Genomic DNA, 15502 nt, shown 5'->3' on the forward strand with positions numbered 1-15502 from the left:
CACTTTAACCTCGCCTTCTTCTCCGCACTGCCCCCGTCTCTCTCGCTCCGTCTCTCCCAACTCCAATTCCCCTCCGTAGGGGATTCGGCTCTCGAATCCCAGTGATTTTTCTCGGTGATTAGGCGATTCTTGTCGGGAATTTTGGTCTCGCGGTGGCAAATTCACGTTCGACGACGGGATTTGAGCTGTTCTTGCCGGAACTGTGGTACGTGATTGGGGGGATTTGGGGGACTTGGGGGTAGATTTTGGGAAAGTCTTCCTCTTTCTTATCGGGAAGGGGAAGAGATGAGGGGGATTCATAGTAGCGTGGAGACCGTGAATGCCGCGGCGGCGGCCATCGTCTCTGCTGAAAGCCGGGTTCAGCAGGTCGCCGTTCCGGTTAGTTGTCATTCTCTCTTCCTTGTTCTTGTGCCCTAAGTTTTTAATTTGGTTGTTAATGTTGTTAAATTTTTTTCACCTTAATCAGTTCAGATCTACAAGAAATTGTTGTATGGAACGGTTTTTTTTGGGGTGTATAATTGCTAGGGTACCTTAAAGGAGGAATTTTTCGGATCAGCTTAATTTGGCAGGGAGCTTATAACTGCTCAGGGATTTGATTATGCTAGATTTCAATTGCTTCTTCGTAGGATTTCGTTGTTTAGAGGTTGTATAATTTTTAGTCAACTGTTTATGAACTGATATCAGTGATCGGAGATGAATATAGAGTGTGTCTAATATGTAGATTATGTGGCCTTTTGTAAGGATGCCTTAAGCTTGATACTTATGTAAATGCTTATCATCAAAAAGGTCTTGTTCCATTAAATTGATCTAAACAATCGACTATGCTCTCTAATACTGAGAACAGGATCTCGGGGTTTATAAATTCGAACACTAGGAGGAGATGGTGAACCATATCTTCACTTTTCGAGATACTGCTTCAGAAAATAGCTTATCTTGTAGGTTTGATGACAGTTAAGATAACACTTATTGTATTTTTTTCCAATCAGCACAACACTTTACTACTCAAGTTAATTAAGCAAGGATTTTAATATTTTGATTATTTAAATGACAGGAAATGGTTAGTGCACCTTGTTCTTTATTATTTTTCTTATGGTTGTTTACCGGTATGTTTTCATACTAAATGTGTTTCACTTCACCAAGGTTTTTGTTTTGGCTTGTGTTTTGTGCCTCTCTCTTGGGTGCAAGAACTTTGCATCTTATTACGTCTGAACCCTTAAACAATTGGAATGAAGCAATTGAAGGATCATGAAAAACAATATGTTAGCAAAGGGATATAACATGGAGGAACATAATCAATCATTTTGATGCAAATACCTGGGCACTGCCTTTACAAGGATGAGTACCCCCAGACCTCTTCAAGAAGAGGAGGGAAGCCAACCTCTGAACTAGTCAAACATGGAAAAGTTTGTGTCACCAATGTGTCCAAGCCTTGCAAAGTTTCTATATGTTCATTGTAACTGGGCTTCCATATCGAATTTCAGAAGCATATGATTTGTTATTCTCTTTATATTAGAATAATAATAATGTCTTTCATGTTTGCTATACGTAATTACTATTTAGCATCAAGATTAGACTACATGCATTGGGTCTTCCTAAATCTCGCATAAACGGAAGCCTCACCACTAGGCAGCCCTTTTTAACTTTTAGCATCATAAATTATGAGATAGCTGGCCTCTGCCCATTACTGGGTGGGTTAATATGAATGGATTAATGGCACAACATCTTAAAATATTTAGGTCTGTGTTATCCTGCGAATTATGTTGAGTCACTCTGTCTCTGCAATCTGCGAGGAACTTCTATTTGTTCCATCTGCATGTTAAAGTTCATGGGCTTTTCAGACTATGCTAGTAATGCTATACAAATATATACTTTTTTGGATTCCATCAATATTAATTTGTCTTTTAACTGCCAGAGGAAAAGATGGACTGCCTGGCTCAGTGTGTATTGGTGCTTTGGTTGTCATGGAAATGGCAGGCGCATCAGCCACGCAGTCCTTGTTCCTGAACCAGCATTTTCTGTGTCAGATGCCTCTGCACGTAGTAATCCAAGCCATCCACCTGAAGTGAGACTTCCATTTATTGCACCTCCTTCTTCTCCAGCATCCTTTCTGCCATCAGGTATCCCATCTGCAACACAATCACCTGCAGGTCCTGTATCTCTTTCTGCTTTGTCACGAAGTTCCTATTCTCCAAGTGGCCCAGCTTCCATCTTTGCTATTGGGCCCTATGCAAATGAGACCCAATTAGTTTCACCCCCTGTCTTTTCCACCTTCACAACTGAACCGTCGACTGCTCCACTTACTCCCCCACCGGAACCTTTCCATCTCACAACCCCTTCATCGCCTGAGGTACCATTTGCCAAACTGTTGACTTCTTCCATCGATGCTAACTGTAAGAAGAGTGAAGTGTATGAGTTTCAATCCTACCAGTTTTATCCTGGAAGCCCAATAGGTTGCCTCATATCACCAAGTTCGGCTTGCTCGGGTACTTCATCGCCTTTCCCTGATCCTGAATTCTATTCCTCTGCTGCTGGCTCCTTCCAATCATTCCTTATTGGTGAACCACCAAAAATCTTAAGTGCTGAAGGAATTGCTGCACGGAAACTTATACCCCGACATGCTCGAAATGATGGATCACTTTTGGATGGTCAGATATCAGCAGCTGCATCAGTAGTGGACCCTGCTATTGTGCCTAAGATTAATGAACACACAATGGATCACAGGGTATCATTTGAGTTAACTGCAGAAGAGTTTGCACGGCGCTTGGAAAAGAAAGTAGCAATGTCAGGTGAAGGTAAATCAGAAATATTGACTGCAAGAAATGACAAAGCCAATCCTTCTTTTGGAACCGATAACAGCAGCAGAATCAGCATTGATGATACCTACCATGACTTGCCCGAGAAAGCTCAGCCTTTTGTTACTCCAGCTAAAGAATTCAAATTTGATAATTCAGATGGTGTTGCTTCAGAGCCTAATGTTGGTTCAGACTGGTGGGCCAATGAGAAGGTCGCTGGCACGGCAACTGAACATCGGAAGAGCTGGGCATTTTTCCCAATGATACAACCAGGGGTAAGCTGATTGGTAATTTTGCTTTGCTTCATGTACATCAGGGAAGGATCGTCAACTGTTAATTAGGTCCATTATCAGTCACGAGAGACAGACATGTTGGGGATCATGATCCACCTGTGAATATCTTTGTTTGGGTAAACAGTGAAGCATGATAATTGGCTATATGAACTTGATTTCGAGACAATACTGATGGTCTTATCTCACCTGCATCGGACAGAAATAAAGAGAGGATTTCACGCTCTTGATCTGTATTAACCGTTGTTACACTTAAATAGTCTACTTGCCTTCTTGCTGACTAATAATCAGAAACAAAAGTCCTTTGTAACATATTTCATGAACTCATATAGTATGTTCAAAACCTTTTTCTAAGTGCCTTTATGTATCTGATCCAATTTATCTTCAGTGATATGTCTTGCTATCCTCAGGTTCATGCCCCTTCCAATGTAACTTTGAGGTCTTCATCTTCCGAGTATGCTTACCTGGACACATTCACTGCAATTCAACGCATTCGAGTGCTTTTAGATTATCTAAATATATTTATTTGTAGGTTTAAAACATAAAGAGACAGCATGCAATGTGGTATTCTTATGGTATTTGGTCGTGTAGCCTATATTTGTTGACCTCTTGGTTGATTTGTAGTTGTGATGAGAACAGGAACTCCATCCCAGTTTTACATCAAGGAAAACAATTAAGCATGTCTCTGTCTTCATCTTTTAGGGGAGAATTGACTTCTCCCCATGTTTTCTAGCCCTCCAAATCTTCAACATAATCCATGAACACCATCATATCCATGTCCAACCACAGTGTTTGGATTAATGCTCATTGAGAACTACAAAAACATCATCAACAAGTATGTCAGGCAATCCAATTAGCCTTTTCCTAGCTAATCTTCTCCTCTGTGGTTGGACATGCCTTTCACATTCATTCTGTTGCCTCAGAAAGCATTTGCCACAATGGTAGCATCGGAAACAAGGGAGTGGTTGTCCACTAAGAGCTGCAAAGTTCTCACTGGATGCTGAAGGGAGAGTCCACCTGAAGTTGGGAAGATGAGTGGTTATGGGGTCATTATCTTTCGATGGTTCCTCTGTCACAGCCACACCTATCAATTCCAACTCACAAACTTCATGTGGCGCTCCACAGCAACTGGTCACACGATTGGTCCATTGCTGTTGTTGCTGCTCGGCATCTGCATTTAGTGCCAGTGATAGCGTTGGAGCTTGTGGCCATGACATCATTTGTAGCTCCCACCATGATATTTAACTCCGAAAGCTGCTGTTCTGCAGCTGTCTGTTGGATTGTTGGTAGAATTAAGCTTTTAGCTTAATGGTGAAAGGTCGACAGTCGGTGAAACAAGTTTGACTCTCCAGCTGCAAGCCAGCAAGAAACAGTAGCACAAACGAAGGATGGATGAAATGATTTGGAGTCTAATTTGCCTCGTCCCAAGGCATTCACTCTCTTCCTAGTTAATGCTCATCAGAATCTGGAGCAATCTTCTCTGACTCTTTTGTTTCTCCAGCATATTTATTGGCCACCGAATTCATCTCTGTTGGAAATGTGTGTTTCTGGACTGCATTGCAGCAATCAGATGCCACACAATTCCCTTTAATCTCTACCTCTCTCTCTTCATCTTCTCTCTCTGTCTGATGTGAGATGTGCTGCCAAGTTGCCAATTATTGTATAAGAGATTGCCGTGCTCTCCGGCAAACTACCGGTGTTGTTCCAGTCCACTTCCCACTCATGCAGCTTCTGAAGCGAAGGGCAAGTTGTCTGTGGTTGGATCTAAGATGCAATTTTGCTCCTGGCTCACCAAGATTCAGCAACATGATGCCATCATCATCCATGCCATTACAATAAGACCAGTAGAACAAGTGTGAGAGAGCTGTGCATGTTTTAGATTGGAGAAGTATGCGTTTCTTGCACCTTTCGTGACTCACACGACCAGAAAGAGAGCCACTTGGTTGGCCATGAATCTATCCTGCTCTGGTGCCCAGAAATGTCCTAAGATCATCTCAATCCAAAGTATGGCTTATGCTTATCTGGCTTCGATCTTAAATCAAAACACTTGGAATAAGAAGGCCTAAACAAATCCAAGTCAATTGCTTCTCAATCATGTAAGCATTAGCAGCAGCTCAGCTGTATCCTTCTTCAGAACTGTGGAAACAGGAGGGGGGGTGAGAGAGACAGGGGCAGAGGGAGACGCTTTTAATGAATGCTGAGATATGTGGATGTCTGCTTACACTTCCACCACTACTACCAGTCCCCACTGTTCTCAGCACTAGCAGTTTTTAGTAGTTGGAAACCAGCAAACCACAAACAGCACACCACACACTGTCTCCACTCCTTCAATTAAGTACACGGCAAAGAGAAAGCAAGCAGAGCAGGAAATTAGAAGGCTGTGGAGGAGTCCAGTCTAGCAGGCTGATCTTGTCATCAACAATCCTTGGTTTCCTTCAAAGCTAACCCTCTCTCTCTCTCTCTCTCTCTCTTGTGGAGGAGGCAGCAGCCTCACCACTTGTCTTTTTGAGGCTTTAACTCCTATTAACGAAGCTTAGGTAACAGTCAAGTGTTCACTGCTCTCTCTCTCTCTCGCTCGGCCCATCTACAAAGTATGCCTTTCTTGATCGTTGGTCTCCCTAGCGTTTCTGTTGTGGTTCTGTATGAGCTGTGTGGAAGTGAGGTTGGAAATGGAAGGACAGGCCGGACTTGCTCTCGGTTACTGTTCATGGTGGTCACATAAATACAAAGCCTGGTCACAATCCACTCACTCTATATATATATATCGACAGCCCTCCCTCTTTCTTCCCACTCTCTTCTTCTAATTCTCTTCTCCGTCTTTGTTTTCTCTCTTTCGTCTGTGTTGGAAATCTTGAGACGTGGGGATGGATGCTGTGGAGGATCAGAACATTCATAGCGTGAGCAGTGACAACAGCCACAGCAATGGCCGGTTCGCCACCGCCATCGTCAAAGGCAAGAGGACGAAGCGGCAGAGGGCGGCCGCAGCAACCGCCGTGTCCCCGGCTTCGTCTACCTCGTCCGCTGAGCTCTCCAGCAGCGTTACAGAGGAAGAGGAGGACATGGCCAATTGCCTTATCCTCCTCGCTCAGGGCCGTTCGTTAGTTGCAGGTGCAGAGAATGAAACCGCGGTGGAGAACGCCAGCCAGGCCGAGAAGTCCACCGTTCGCAAGCTCACCGAGACGGCCACGACCACGAACGGGAAGCCCGGCGTCTATGTGTATCAGTGCAAGACCTGCGACAAATGCTTTCCTTCCTTCCAAGCGCTCGGCGGGCACCGCACGAGCCACAAGAAGCCGAAGCTGGCACCGGTGGACGACGGAGACGGCCCACAAATAACCATGAATTCTCCGATCGCAAAGCCTTCCGTGGCGTCACACATCATCAACATCAACAAGCCCAGGGTGCACGAGTGCTCGATCTGTGGAGCGGAGTTCTCCTCGGGGCAGGCTCTCGGCGGCCACATGCGGCGGCACCGCCCCATAACCGAGTCATCGGAGGCCAAGAAGGAGAAGAACGTCCTCCCCTTGGATCTCAATCTCCCCGCTCCATCAGATGATGACTCCCAAGACCTACCCAAGTTGCCACCTCCAGCCGCGGCCTTCCCCTTTGAAACTCAGCAGCCGCTTGTTTTCTCAGCCTCGGCTTTGGTGGATTGCCATTACTGAGCAATCAATACATGGAAGCAAACCTCTCCTCCTCCTTTCTTGTCTTCATTTCTTTGTTCTGAACTATGGCATATCAAATGAATTGTATTTAACTGAACATATATAATTGATTCTTTGCATTCGTCTTTGATGTGATGAGAGAAGGAAGGAAGCCACTGAGCTGATGAAAGCTGAGTGAGTGCAAAGGGTACTCTTTGAGTTTTAGTAGCTTTCCTCTCTCTCTCTCTCTCGTGTAGTTGTGACACAGTGTACACTTGCAGAAGAAACAAGTAAAAGCAAAACCAGGGGAAGTTGTGTGGGAATGCATGGGAGAGTTAGATTGGCTTTTGGTTTCTCCACCACCAAGGAAAAGTTATGGATCAGGTTCTCATCTATCTCACTGAGATTTGAGAGTTCTCTGCAAGCCAACAGCTAGCCAACCTCCCCTCATATCAAATGCCAAAGGAATAAAAACAAAGAGTTGTGGAAAAGACAAGTAGGTGACTCCCCTTCCCTACCAAGGAAACAATCACGCACTTGCGCCAGATAGAAGTGCAAGTATCCACAGGCTGCTGCTGATGCTTATCTCCTCAACACATCACTGCCCACATCACATGTTAGGGAGTGTCAAACCTTAATCAGCACTCTCATGCCGAAGGTTGAGATTGCACCATCACATAGCAAAGAGTTGGGGACAGTACTTGAGGAGCAAGTCAGCGGAAGCACCTCCATATAATAATTAATCCAAGAACTTTGATGCTTAATGTTGGCGTCAGTTGAGTGCACGTTATAGCAGTGCAGCACAAGCAGAAGAAGGTGGAGACTTTGCTTGAAGCGACCAAAAACATGGAGGAAGATGAAGAGGAAGACGAGGAGAAGAAGAAGAAGCTTGACATCGTCACATGGAGGTGGGGGGGGGGCGGTTAGCTTCTCTTCATAATTCATTCTCTACTTTAATGCTCTAAGCTAAGTGGGTTGCCTTCTCTTCTTTGATTATTTGGTGGCTGTGTTGCTTGCATGTGGTCTGCTAACGCACTCTTTTAGGAGTGGAGTTCTCTGCATTCAGTGCAGTGAATGATATATCTTGTGATATCAACTTGAAGACCACACAATCTTCTGTAGGCTTTTAATGCATAATGGTATGTTCAGTGGCAAGCAACCGAATGTACATGAACGGATGTGAATGCTGAGATCAACCGAAGCTTGGTCCAACCTTTTCTAGCTTTACCTCTCGCCGGAGCTGCATGAACAGTGGCTGGCGTGTCATAGTTGACCAATGGGGATTGGGGTGGATTGGGATCAGAGTGGGCATCGTTGACATCACCAACTTTCAATGATTTGGACTCACATGGAATTGAATGGTATGCCGACAGATGAGCTCTGGGATTAGGTCAGCAAAGGCCAACAATGTGTACTTGGACTGATCGATATACCCACCATGCTGTTGTTCTTGCAGGTCAAACCCATGGTTTTTAGAAGCCTTACCTTCTCTGATTTGGACTCGTCAGGAGAGGAGAGCAATGACCACAAGAAATCTCACTGCTCTTCCCAAAGATTTTGTTTCCGAGAAGTGGATGGAGTCCAGAAGCGAATCAACGTTTTGGTCAAAGGTAATGTTCTAAAACCAGCTTCTTTCTGTCTTCTTTCTCAGCCTAGCTTTTACTTCATGTCTCAATCGTATATCTGATTTCTTACATAGTAAAACCATGTGAGACGATGGATTCAGTAATAGAATAGAGCTCTTCAGTGGACTCCAATGGTGTGGATCATGTTAGTAGTTGGTGGACTCTGTAATGAGGTCAGCTCTTGCAGCCCATCACCCACTCGAGGAAATGTCAAAGTGATCTGCACCTGACAAGGCTTAGTAGTTGTCTTCAGAAGAAGAAAAAGAAAGAAGATAATCTTTCTTATGAGTCTACTTTTAAGCTTTAGATTAAGCTTAAACTCTGGAGAGAGAGTCCAAAGCCAGAGTAGAGTGTAGGCATGAGATGCTACAGGAATCCTCAACTGCATCTGTGATCATGAGCTTAGTACTTTAATCTGTGACCTTTGGCCATGGCTCCAAAGTACAAGACACTGCACACCTAATAAACCGTGAAACAAAGTAGATGTCTACAGTGGCACAGCTCATCCTCTTGGTAGACTCCTGTGCCAAGTCCAAAGCAAAAACCAAGCAGCAGCAGCAGCAGCCTGTGACCTTCCCTGGAAAGGGAGCTTCCACTTTCCTCCTCTGAGAGAAATAAGCCCACTTCATGTTGCTGCTGCTGCTTGTTTTACTCATGGCTTACCTCATGGAAGGCACCAAGAAATCTGCACATTTCATCAAAAATGAACTTGACTATTAGATGAACTATGAGCCTCCCATGCTCCATTAATCATCAACTGTAGCACTCAAGACAATCACACAATGCAAGAACAGTGATGCATGAGCTTCACATGATGATGTAGTCCACAAGACTTTTACCAAAAGAAGATGTAGGTGTTAACACTAGAAAAGAAAAAGAGTTCCCTGTGGGTGTTCATCTCATGGCCTCCTCTGGTCAAAATTCTGTTTTCACTACATTGGTGTGTGGGTCTCTCTCTCTCTCTCTCTGATCCTTTCTGTAGGTGGAAGTACAGGTCTGGTCCAACTGCAGATCAATTCTGCAATATTCATCTCAGTACTTCTAATTGTCCAGTGAGATTAAACAAGAAATACCAAGGAAAATTTGTCTTGACAGTGATTTCCAAAGCCAAAAAACAATCAGTCTGTTTTCTGATTTCTTGATTATTGTTGTTTGGTTCTCTGAAACAAGGAACCAAAAACTCATCTTTCTTGATTGACTTAGGTATCTGTAAGAGTCTGAAACATCAGCAGATTTGTCCTCAGTAGTGCAAGCAATCAAAGCTGTCCAAATTCTATTTCTTCTGATAAGAATTGGTCACCGGTAAGAGGAAAAAGTGAGCCTAAATCACTTGGCCGACTGCTCACACCATCCTCTCAAAGCAAAACGCCATTAAAAGCGGGTAAAGGCTGTTAAAGCCTAAAGAGACAGGTGATCTAAAGAAACAATCCTGCATTTAATGAGGCGTGGGGAGCAATGCTCCTCCTCCTCCTCCTCCTCCTCGAATAATTGCCAAAGCTAAAGCTTACGGGGAGAGGCGAAGACAGTAAGAGCGGCCAAATCATCCATCAACACCACCTCCGCGTGTCCGCTACGGTGCCAATGAGTGCGTTGCCACTCAAGTCCTTTTCCGCTTGCTTTCCTTTTAGCTTTTCCTTTCGTTGTTTGCAGGAGCAGATGAGGCACTGCTGCTGCCTCTCTTTGCTTCACATGAGTACAAGAATTCCACTCGCTCTTCCTGTTGATGTTAATGATTAAGAGAGAAAATTAGTAGCATTTCTTTAAGACCACTTTGATGAACAGTTGGTCAAACACTGATGAAAAGTTGATGGCATCAAACCTTTCTAGCATTATTCTATCATCTATATGTATCATCATATGTCTATAATGAATGCCCATCAAGAATACAAAGAGGGGGTGGAAGTAATAAACTTGATATTATAAATTTTATTTGTACAAATATATATATATATATATATATATATGTATATATGTGTGTGTACATTTTTACTTGTAATTATTACCATATTATCATTTATATGTGAGGTAATTGCAGCATGCACTGTTATGGAGTAGATGGTTGTGGGAGATGTACTCCATATGATGGTGATGGAGCCCTTCACAATGGCTTCTTTGTCTGCTGGACTCCATACTCCACAAGGAGATGACACTGGCAACAGTCATCCGCCCCTTCCAGTGTTGCGCACGTCGTGCAGCATCCCACCTGTGTTGACAGCGAGCGGCTGCCCACCACCTCCTCCTCCTCCTCCTCCTCCTCCTCTTCCTCTTCTCCTCGGCAGTAGCTCATGTATGCCTCAATAATTGCCGCATCATTTCTCCCCTCTTAATTAGTTGTCCGCTTCTTCATCGTTGTTGGACACCACTTGCTCGGCATTCTCCTCCTCCCTCCTCCTTTTGGTAGGAATTGCTAGCCACCTCCGATCACCTCTTTGAATTCCTTCGAATCCAGAAGCATGATGAGAAAAAAGCTTCCTTTTTTGACATAAACCAAGCCTCGAGCTGAAGATAGGAGATGGATGCGAGGATGAGAAGATATGCGCCGCAAACCAGCCCGGAGAGGACCAAAGTGTGGACCGAGCCGCCTCCCAAGCACCCACTGCAGCAGCAGCAGCAGCAGCAAGGGAGAAAAGTTCCGGTGGTGTATTACCTCTGCAGGAATCGACATCTGGAACACCCGCACTTCATCGAAGTCCCCCTCTCCTCTCCCGAAGGACTCTACCTCAGAGGTAGATGACTTGATCTTGAGTAACAAAAAAGAGTCTCTTTTTAGTCTGTGTTGTGTTTGATTCGTTGTGGATCTTCCTTCTTTTTATCTCCCTTCTTCGTTGGGTTGGTGTAGATGTGATTGATAGGCTTAATGTGCTGAGAGGCAGGAAAATGGCCGCCATGTACTCCTGGTCTTGCAAGAGGTAATCTTGGACGAACTTGAGATTGGAAGAACCCTAGATTCTTGGTTTTTTGGTTGACTGATGATGTAATGGTAATGCAGGAGCTACAAGAATGGATTCGTGTGGCATGACCTTTCCGAGGACGATTTGATCCTGCCGGCGCAGGGCAATGAGTTTGTGCTCAAAGGTTCGGAGCTCTTGGATCAAACCCCTCCAGGTACATTGGGGATTCACATCCCTCCTTAATCATTGCTAGTTGAGTGTGGGAAACAAAATTATATGATCAGATTGAATGATGCTTTGGTTGGATATAGATCGGAACAATAACGGCACAAGCAATGTGAAGGTCCAGAATCCGAAACACCCTCTGCAAGACTCACCACCAGTTTGTTTTAAAGGCCAAGAAGGTTCTTGTTCTTCCTCTTCGGCAACAGTGGTAATTAAGGAGGCAAAACTTCCCCTGACGTCGACAATGCAACCAAATCCTCCTCCTGCAATGCAAGAAGATGAGCTGTCACCCTCTACTCGTAGATCGGGCTCCTCAGGGAACTTTTCGCCGGAGCCTTGTGGTAGAACTGCCCCATCGTCGGCACTGGGTTCCCCTGACCCAGCGGACTACAGGATCTGCAAGCCCATCGGAGCTCAGGATGCCTCGACTCAAACTGATGATGGTGGAGGAAGGAGGACTTGTGGAACAAACACACGAGTTGTCGGTGTCTCCACCGATGATAGGCCTCCACATCTTGAATACAGCGAGAGCCAAAACGAGCAGACAATGTGCGTAAAGGAGGAGACTGAGATCGTTAAAGTAGAGCGATCACCACCGCCAACATTTTCAAGTATTCCTTTTTCTTGTGGGAAGATGAATACGCTGGAGTCCTTGATCAGAGATGAAGTAAACAAAAGGAACAACTTCAGGGTTGTGGAGGAGGAGGATGTTTTCCTGCCAACTGGGCCAAAATTTAAAGCCACAAATATGCTCATGAACGTGATAACATGTGGGTCAATCTCTGTGAAAGACCACTATGGCTTCGGATTTGTGCCAACCTATAGGCCAAGGTTCACTGATATGAAGTTCAGCTCACCAATGTTTTCCAATCCAATAGTTTTGGGGGAAATTAACTGCTTGCCAGAGAGCCAAAGAGGAATGGGCTTAAAGATGAAAAAGAAGGAATATATCAATGGGAGCATGATTGAACCAAACAAGTACAAGGAAGAAACAGGGGAAGGAGTTGCTGATCTAAAACAGTCATCTTTATTTGATGAGGACAGGTAGTGCAGAATTTTAATGCTTAAGTTAATTTTTGGTATAGAATTATTTCTATGAAGTACTAATATTCTTCACATAGCCCAATTGATTGGCTCTCATTTACATAAATTTGAATTGTCTGAAAATCACCACATAATTATGTTTACTGGGGAAGTCTCTCCGCGTTTGCTGAATAGAATGTCTCATCCTCACTTGATGATAGTGTTATCTGTACCGTCATATCGTATTCGTATTCTTTCTCTTACTTTTTGCAGCTTGGAAATTTAATTGATTATCAGGTATCAAAGGAGAAAAAGGAAAGTTTATAGAAGAAAATTTTTCCTTTTCTTGATTAGCTACACTAATAAAGATGTTGAAAATACTTAACCTTCTTTTAAGTTTATCAAAGTATATTTTTATCAGCTCCCTGCCTATTTTTTTACATAAAACATGGGGTGTGCCTCTTGGAGAACATATCAACCTTTCTTCCTATAGTATGTATAACTAACTTTATTTTTAGAAATTGAATTGTAACGGACCTCCTCAAACATCGAATATCTTTAGAGACATTAAAAGACCTCTTAAGTGATGGTAAAGCAAGGACTTGAGTATGTTGGATCTTCCTGGAATGAGCGGTAACCAAATATTTCTTGATGTATAATGCAGCACAGATTTTCTTTTCCACAAATTCCGCACAGCACACCCTATATTTCTCTTCCTTCAGCAAGTGTACTGAAGCTTTTTTTTTTCTTTTCCAGCTGCTTAACCTAGATAATATTTTCTTGGGGAATATAAATCACTCACTTGAGTTAAATTGTTTAATATGAATTGTGGATGAAATCATTACATTAGAATGGAAATGTCTAGGGGTGATATATTTCATGTGGCACTGAATGTTTGCTATATATGTGATAGATGATCATAACAAAATACAGAGTTGTGTTGTTTCTGCAATTATCTTTCTTAAGAGTTGAAGAAAATTCAGAAATTTTGCAATGGTAGAGAGGAAGGATATAATTGTCCCTCGATGAATGGATGAAGGATCCAAGATTTTTGGTCCCAATGAGTTCATTTGGATTTCTGTCAACATACTATTGACATAGGTCCATGCCCACTGATAGTGTGTTGATTTATAGTTACAAGGTGCAGGATCACCATATTCCCATTTTTCCTTTCATTTCTGCACTTGTACCATGACCTGGAACATTCCAATGTTTAAGTGATTGTGCTGATACACCATTCTTTCTTATGTTTTCTCATGCCGATAAGCATAAAACCTGTAGTGTAATGTTTTGACTGTGCCATTACCATGTTAGGATGTCATTGTTATAGTGTGTACAGGACAATATGGCATCGAGGTGAATTTGAGTTTTGACCATGCCATAACTGGCTGATTTGTCATCACCATTAGCATACATATAAAAACTTTGACCTTTTTTGTTTTCTAATCGATATTTCCTTGTGAATCAGTCTTCCTATTTTCACTTCTGTTTTTGTCATTTTCGTAATTTCAGTTTTCAGTGGTTCTTGGTGCCATAGCCTTTTTGGTTTTGATATTTCTTGTATGCTGACAGAAATATTGATGATGCAGGAGCTTCAACATTCCTTTCATGAAAAAGGACAAAGAAAAGGCAGTGGATTCAGCTCAATCGAAGTGTCTCCCTAGGACTATCAAAATTACATCCAGCAAACATTCCAGAAATGACCAGAATGAAACAATGATGTCCCCAGTTTCAGATAAAAGGAATTCTTCTGCTGGACCAGATATATTCAAATCTTCACCAATCAGTTCGTCAAATGGTGGAAGTAAAAGAATAGTAGATGATTCTTCAGTCAAAGGATTATCCATGAGGTTAGAATCTTTCAGAGAAGAAAAAGAGAAGGTGATCAAGATCGAAGAAAGTTGAGTTATATTGCCTACATCACCTGAAACTGAATTATAAAGGTTATTGGTATTTTGCCCCTAAAAGTTTGTTTCACTTTATTCTTTCAGGCTTACTTCTGGAGCTCGGGTTATAATCCAGTCTAGATCTCGATGTGATGATAGTGAAGGTAGCTCTGATTGATTACAGTTACCCAGTGTTCCCACATCATGTCTTTCATTTCACTTTCAGCTGCTTTCTTCACAGCTGCGCTTGAAGGGGATGTCTGTCAGCAACGTTTAAAGTGCCCGTGAGTGCCATTGGTTCAGTTTTTCGACTTGTTCTATTAGTTCTAAGTTGTTCTCTCTAGCAACCCTTGAAAGAACCTTTTAGGTTTCCTACCTGCAAAAAAAGTGCCATTGTTTTATTAATATCTTGGGGCTGTTAAGCCATCCTGAAGTTGAATTGTTACTTTGAAAAGAAATGTTGTCTTCCTTGCACTATGTAAGCTAAGTCTTCTCAGTTTTTATGGCCTAATAACAAGCCTGCATGACATTGTATCTACAATCTATAGATGAAGGAGAGCTGTGCATAGCAATTAGCTACTTTTGACAAGAAACCCTGTATATGATATGTCGCCTTGTGATGTAGAACATATTTCCATTTGATTGGAACACTATGAAGTTCTGGGTGTAATATTCTCGTTGGCTATGTGAAGTTTTGTTCAGATTGACTATTATATTTCAGAACATTCTAGAATCTAGCTTGACATGTGCCAAAGGTGAACTATGATGGTTGAAATATTGTTTTCCAACGGTATATGTAGGCATTTTTTTTTCATAATGATGCCGTGGATGTCTGATGTCGGTCATGAAACGCTGTTTTCATCGTTGAAATACCCATTTTCTTCAACTTATTGGTATCTTGTGAAATAAATAAACAAGTTTGATAGCATTTTCTTCTGCCTCTCTCTTGTTGGCTTCAGTCAATCTTGTGAGTTGTAATGGTGCAGCTGCATTGATGATGGGTTTACAATGTCCTCTTATGTTGCAAGAAAAATATTTGGAATAATGCCTTATACTGGTGGCTTTCCCAAATAAATTGTCTCAGGTCCCAAACTCATCATACCTTTATAATGCATTCATACCTTGA

At 42.7% G+C, this 15502-nt stretch overlaps 3 protein-coding genes across 4 annotated transcripts; all 3 read left to right on the forward strand.

The window, feature by feature from the left end:
• LOC135610591 (uncharacterized) lies at positions 1–3436 on the forward strand. The gene is made up of 2 exons (XM_065105269.1): positions 1–378; positions 1913–3436. Exons 1-2 carry the CDS (start codon positions 286–288, stop codon positions 3074–3076), a joined length of 1257 nt encoding a protein of 418 aa, XP_064961341.1. The 5' UTR covers positions 1–285; the 3' UTR covers positions 3077–3436.
• Positions 3437–5319: 1883 nt separating this feature from the next.
• Positions 5320–6868, forward strand: LOC103980100 (zinc finger protein ZAT5). Its single transcript, XM_009396387.3, has one exon. It carries the CDS (start codon positions 5947–5949, stop codon positions 6745–6747), a length of 801 nt encoding a protein of 266 aa, XP_009394662.2. The 5' UTR covers positions 5320–5946; the 3' UTR covers positions 6748–6868.
• Positions 6869–8186: 1318 nt separating this feature from the next.
• Positions 8187–15061, forward strand: LOC135586557 (protein SOSEKI 3-like). 2 transcript variants are annotated; one of them, XM_065105268.1, is made up of 9 exons: positions 8187–8336; positions 10387–10748; positions 10844–11077; positions 11191–11260; positions 11341–11456; positions 11554–12511; positions 14080–14389; positions 14480–14540; positions 14618–15061. In XM_065105268.1, exons 3-9 carry the CDS (start codon positions 10864–10866, stop codon positions 14662–14664), a joined length of 1776 nt encoding a protein of 591 aa, XP_064961340.1. In that variant the 5' UTR covers positions 8187–8336; positions 10387–10748; positions 10844–10863; the 3' UTR covers positions 14665–15061. The 2 variants fall into 2 exon arrangements, with proteins under 2 accessions (XP_064961340.1, XP_064961339.1); XM_065105267.1 differs by having other exon boundaries at positions 8188–8336; positions 10387–11077.
• Positions 15062–15502: the final 441 nt, after the last annotated feature.

Source organism: Musa acuminata, chromosome BXJ2-4, assembly GCF_036884655.1.
Source record: "Musa acuminata AAA Group cultivar baxijiao chromosome BXJ2-4, Cavendish_Baxijiao_AAA, whole genome shotgun sequence".
NCBI classification, from domain to species: Eukaryota; Viridiplantae; Streptophyta; class Magnoliopsida; order Zingiberales; family Musaceae; genus Musa; species Musa acuminata.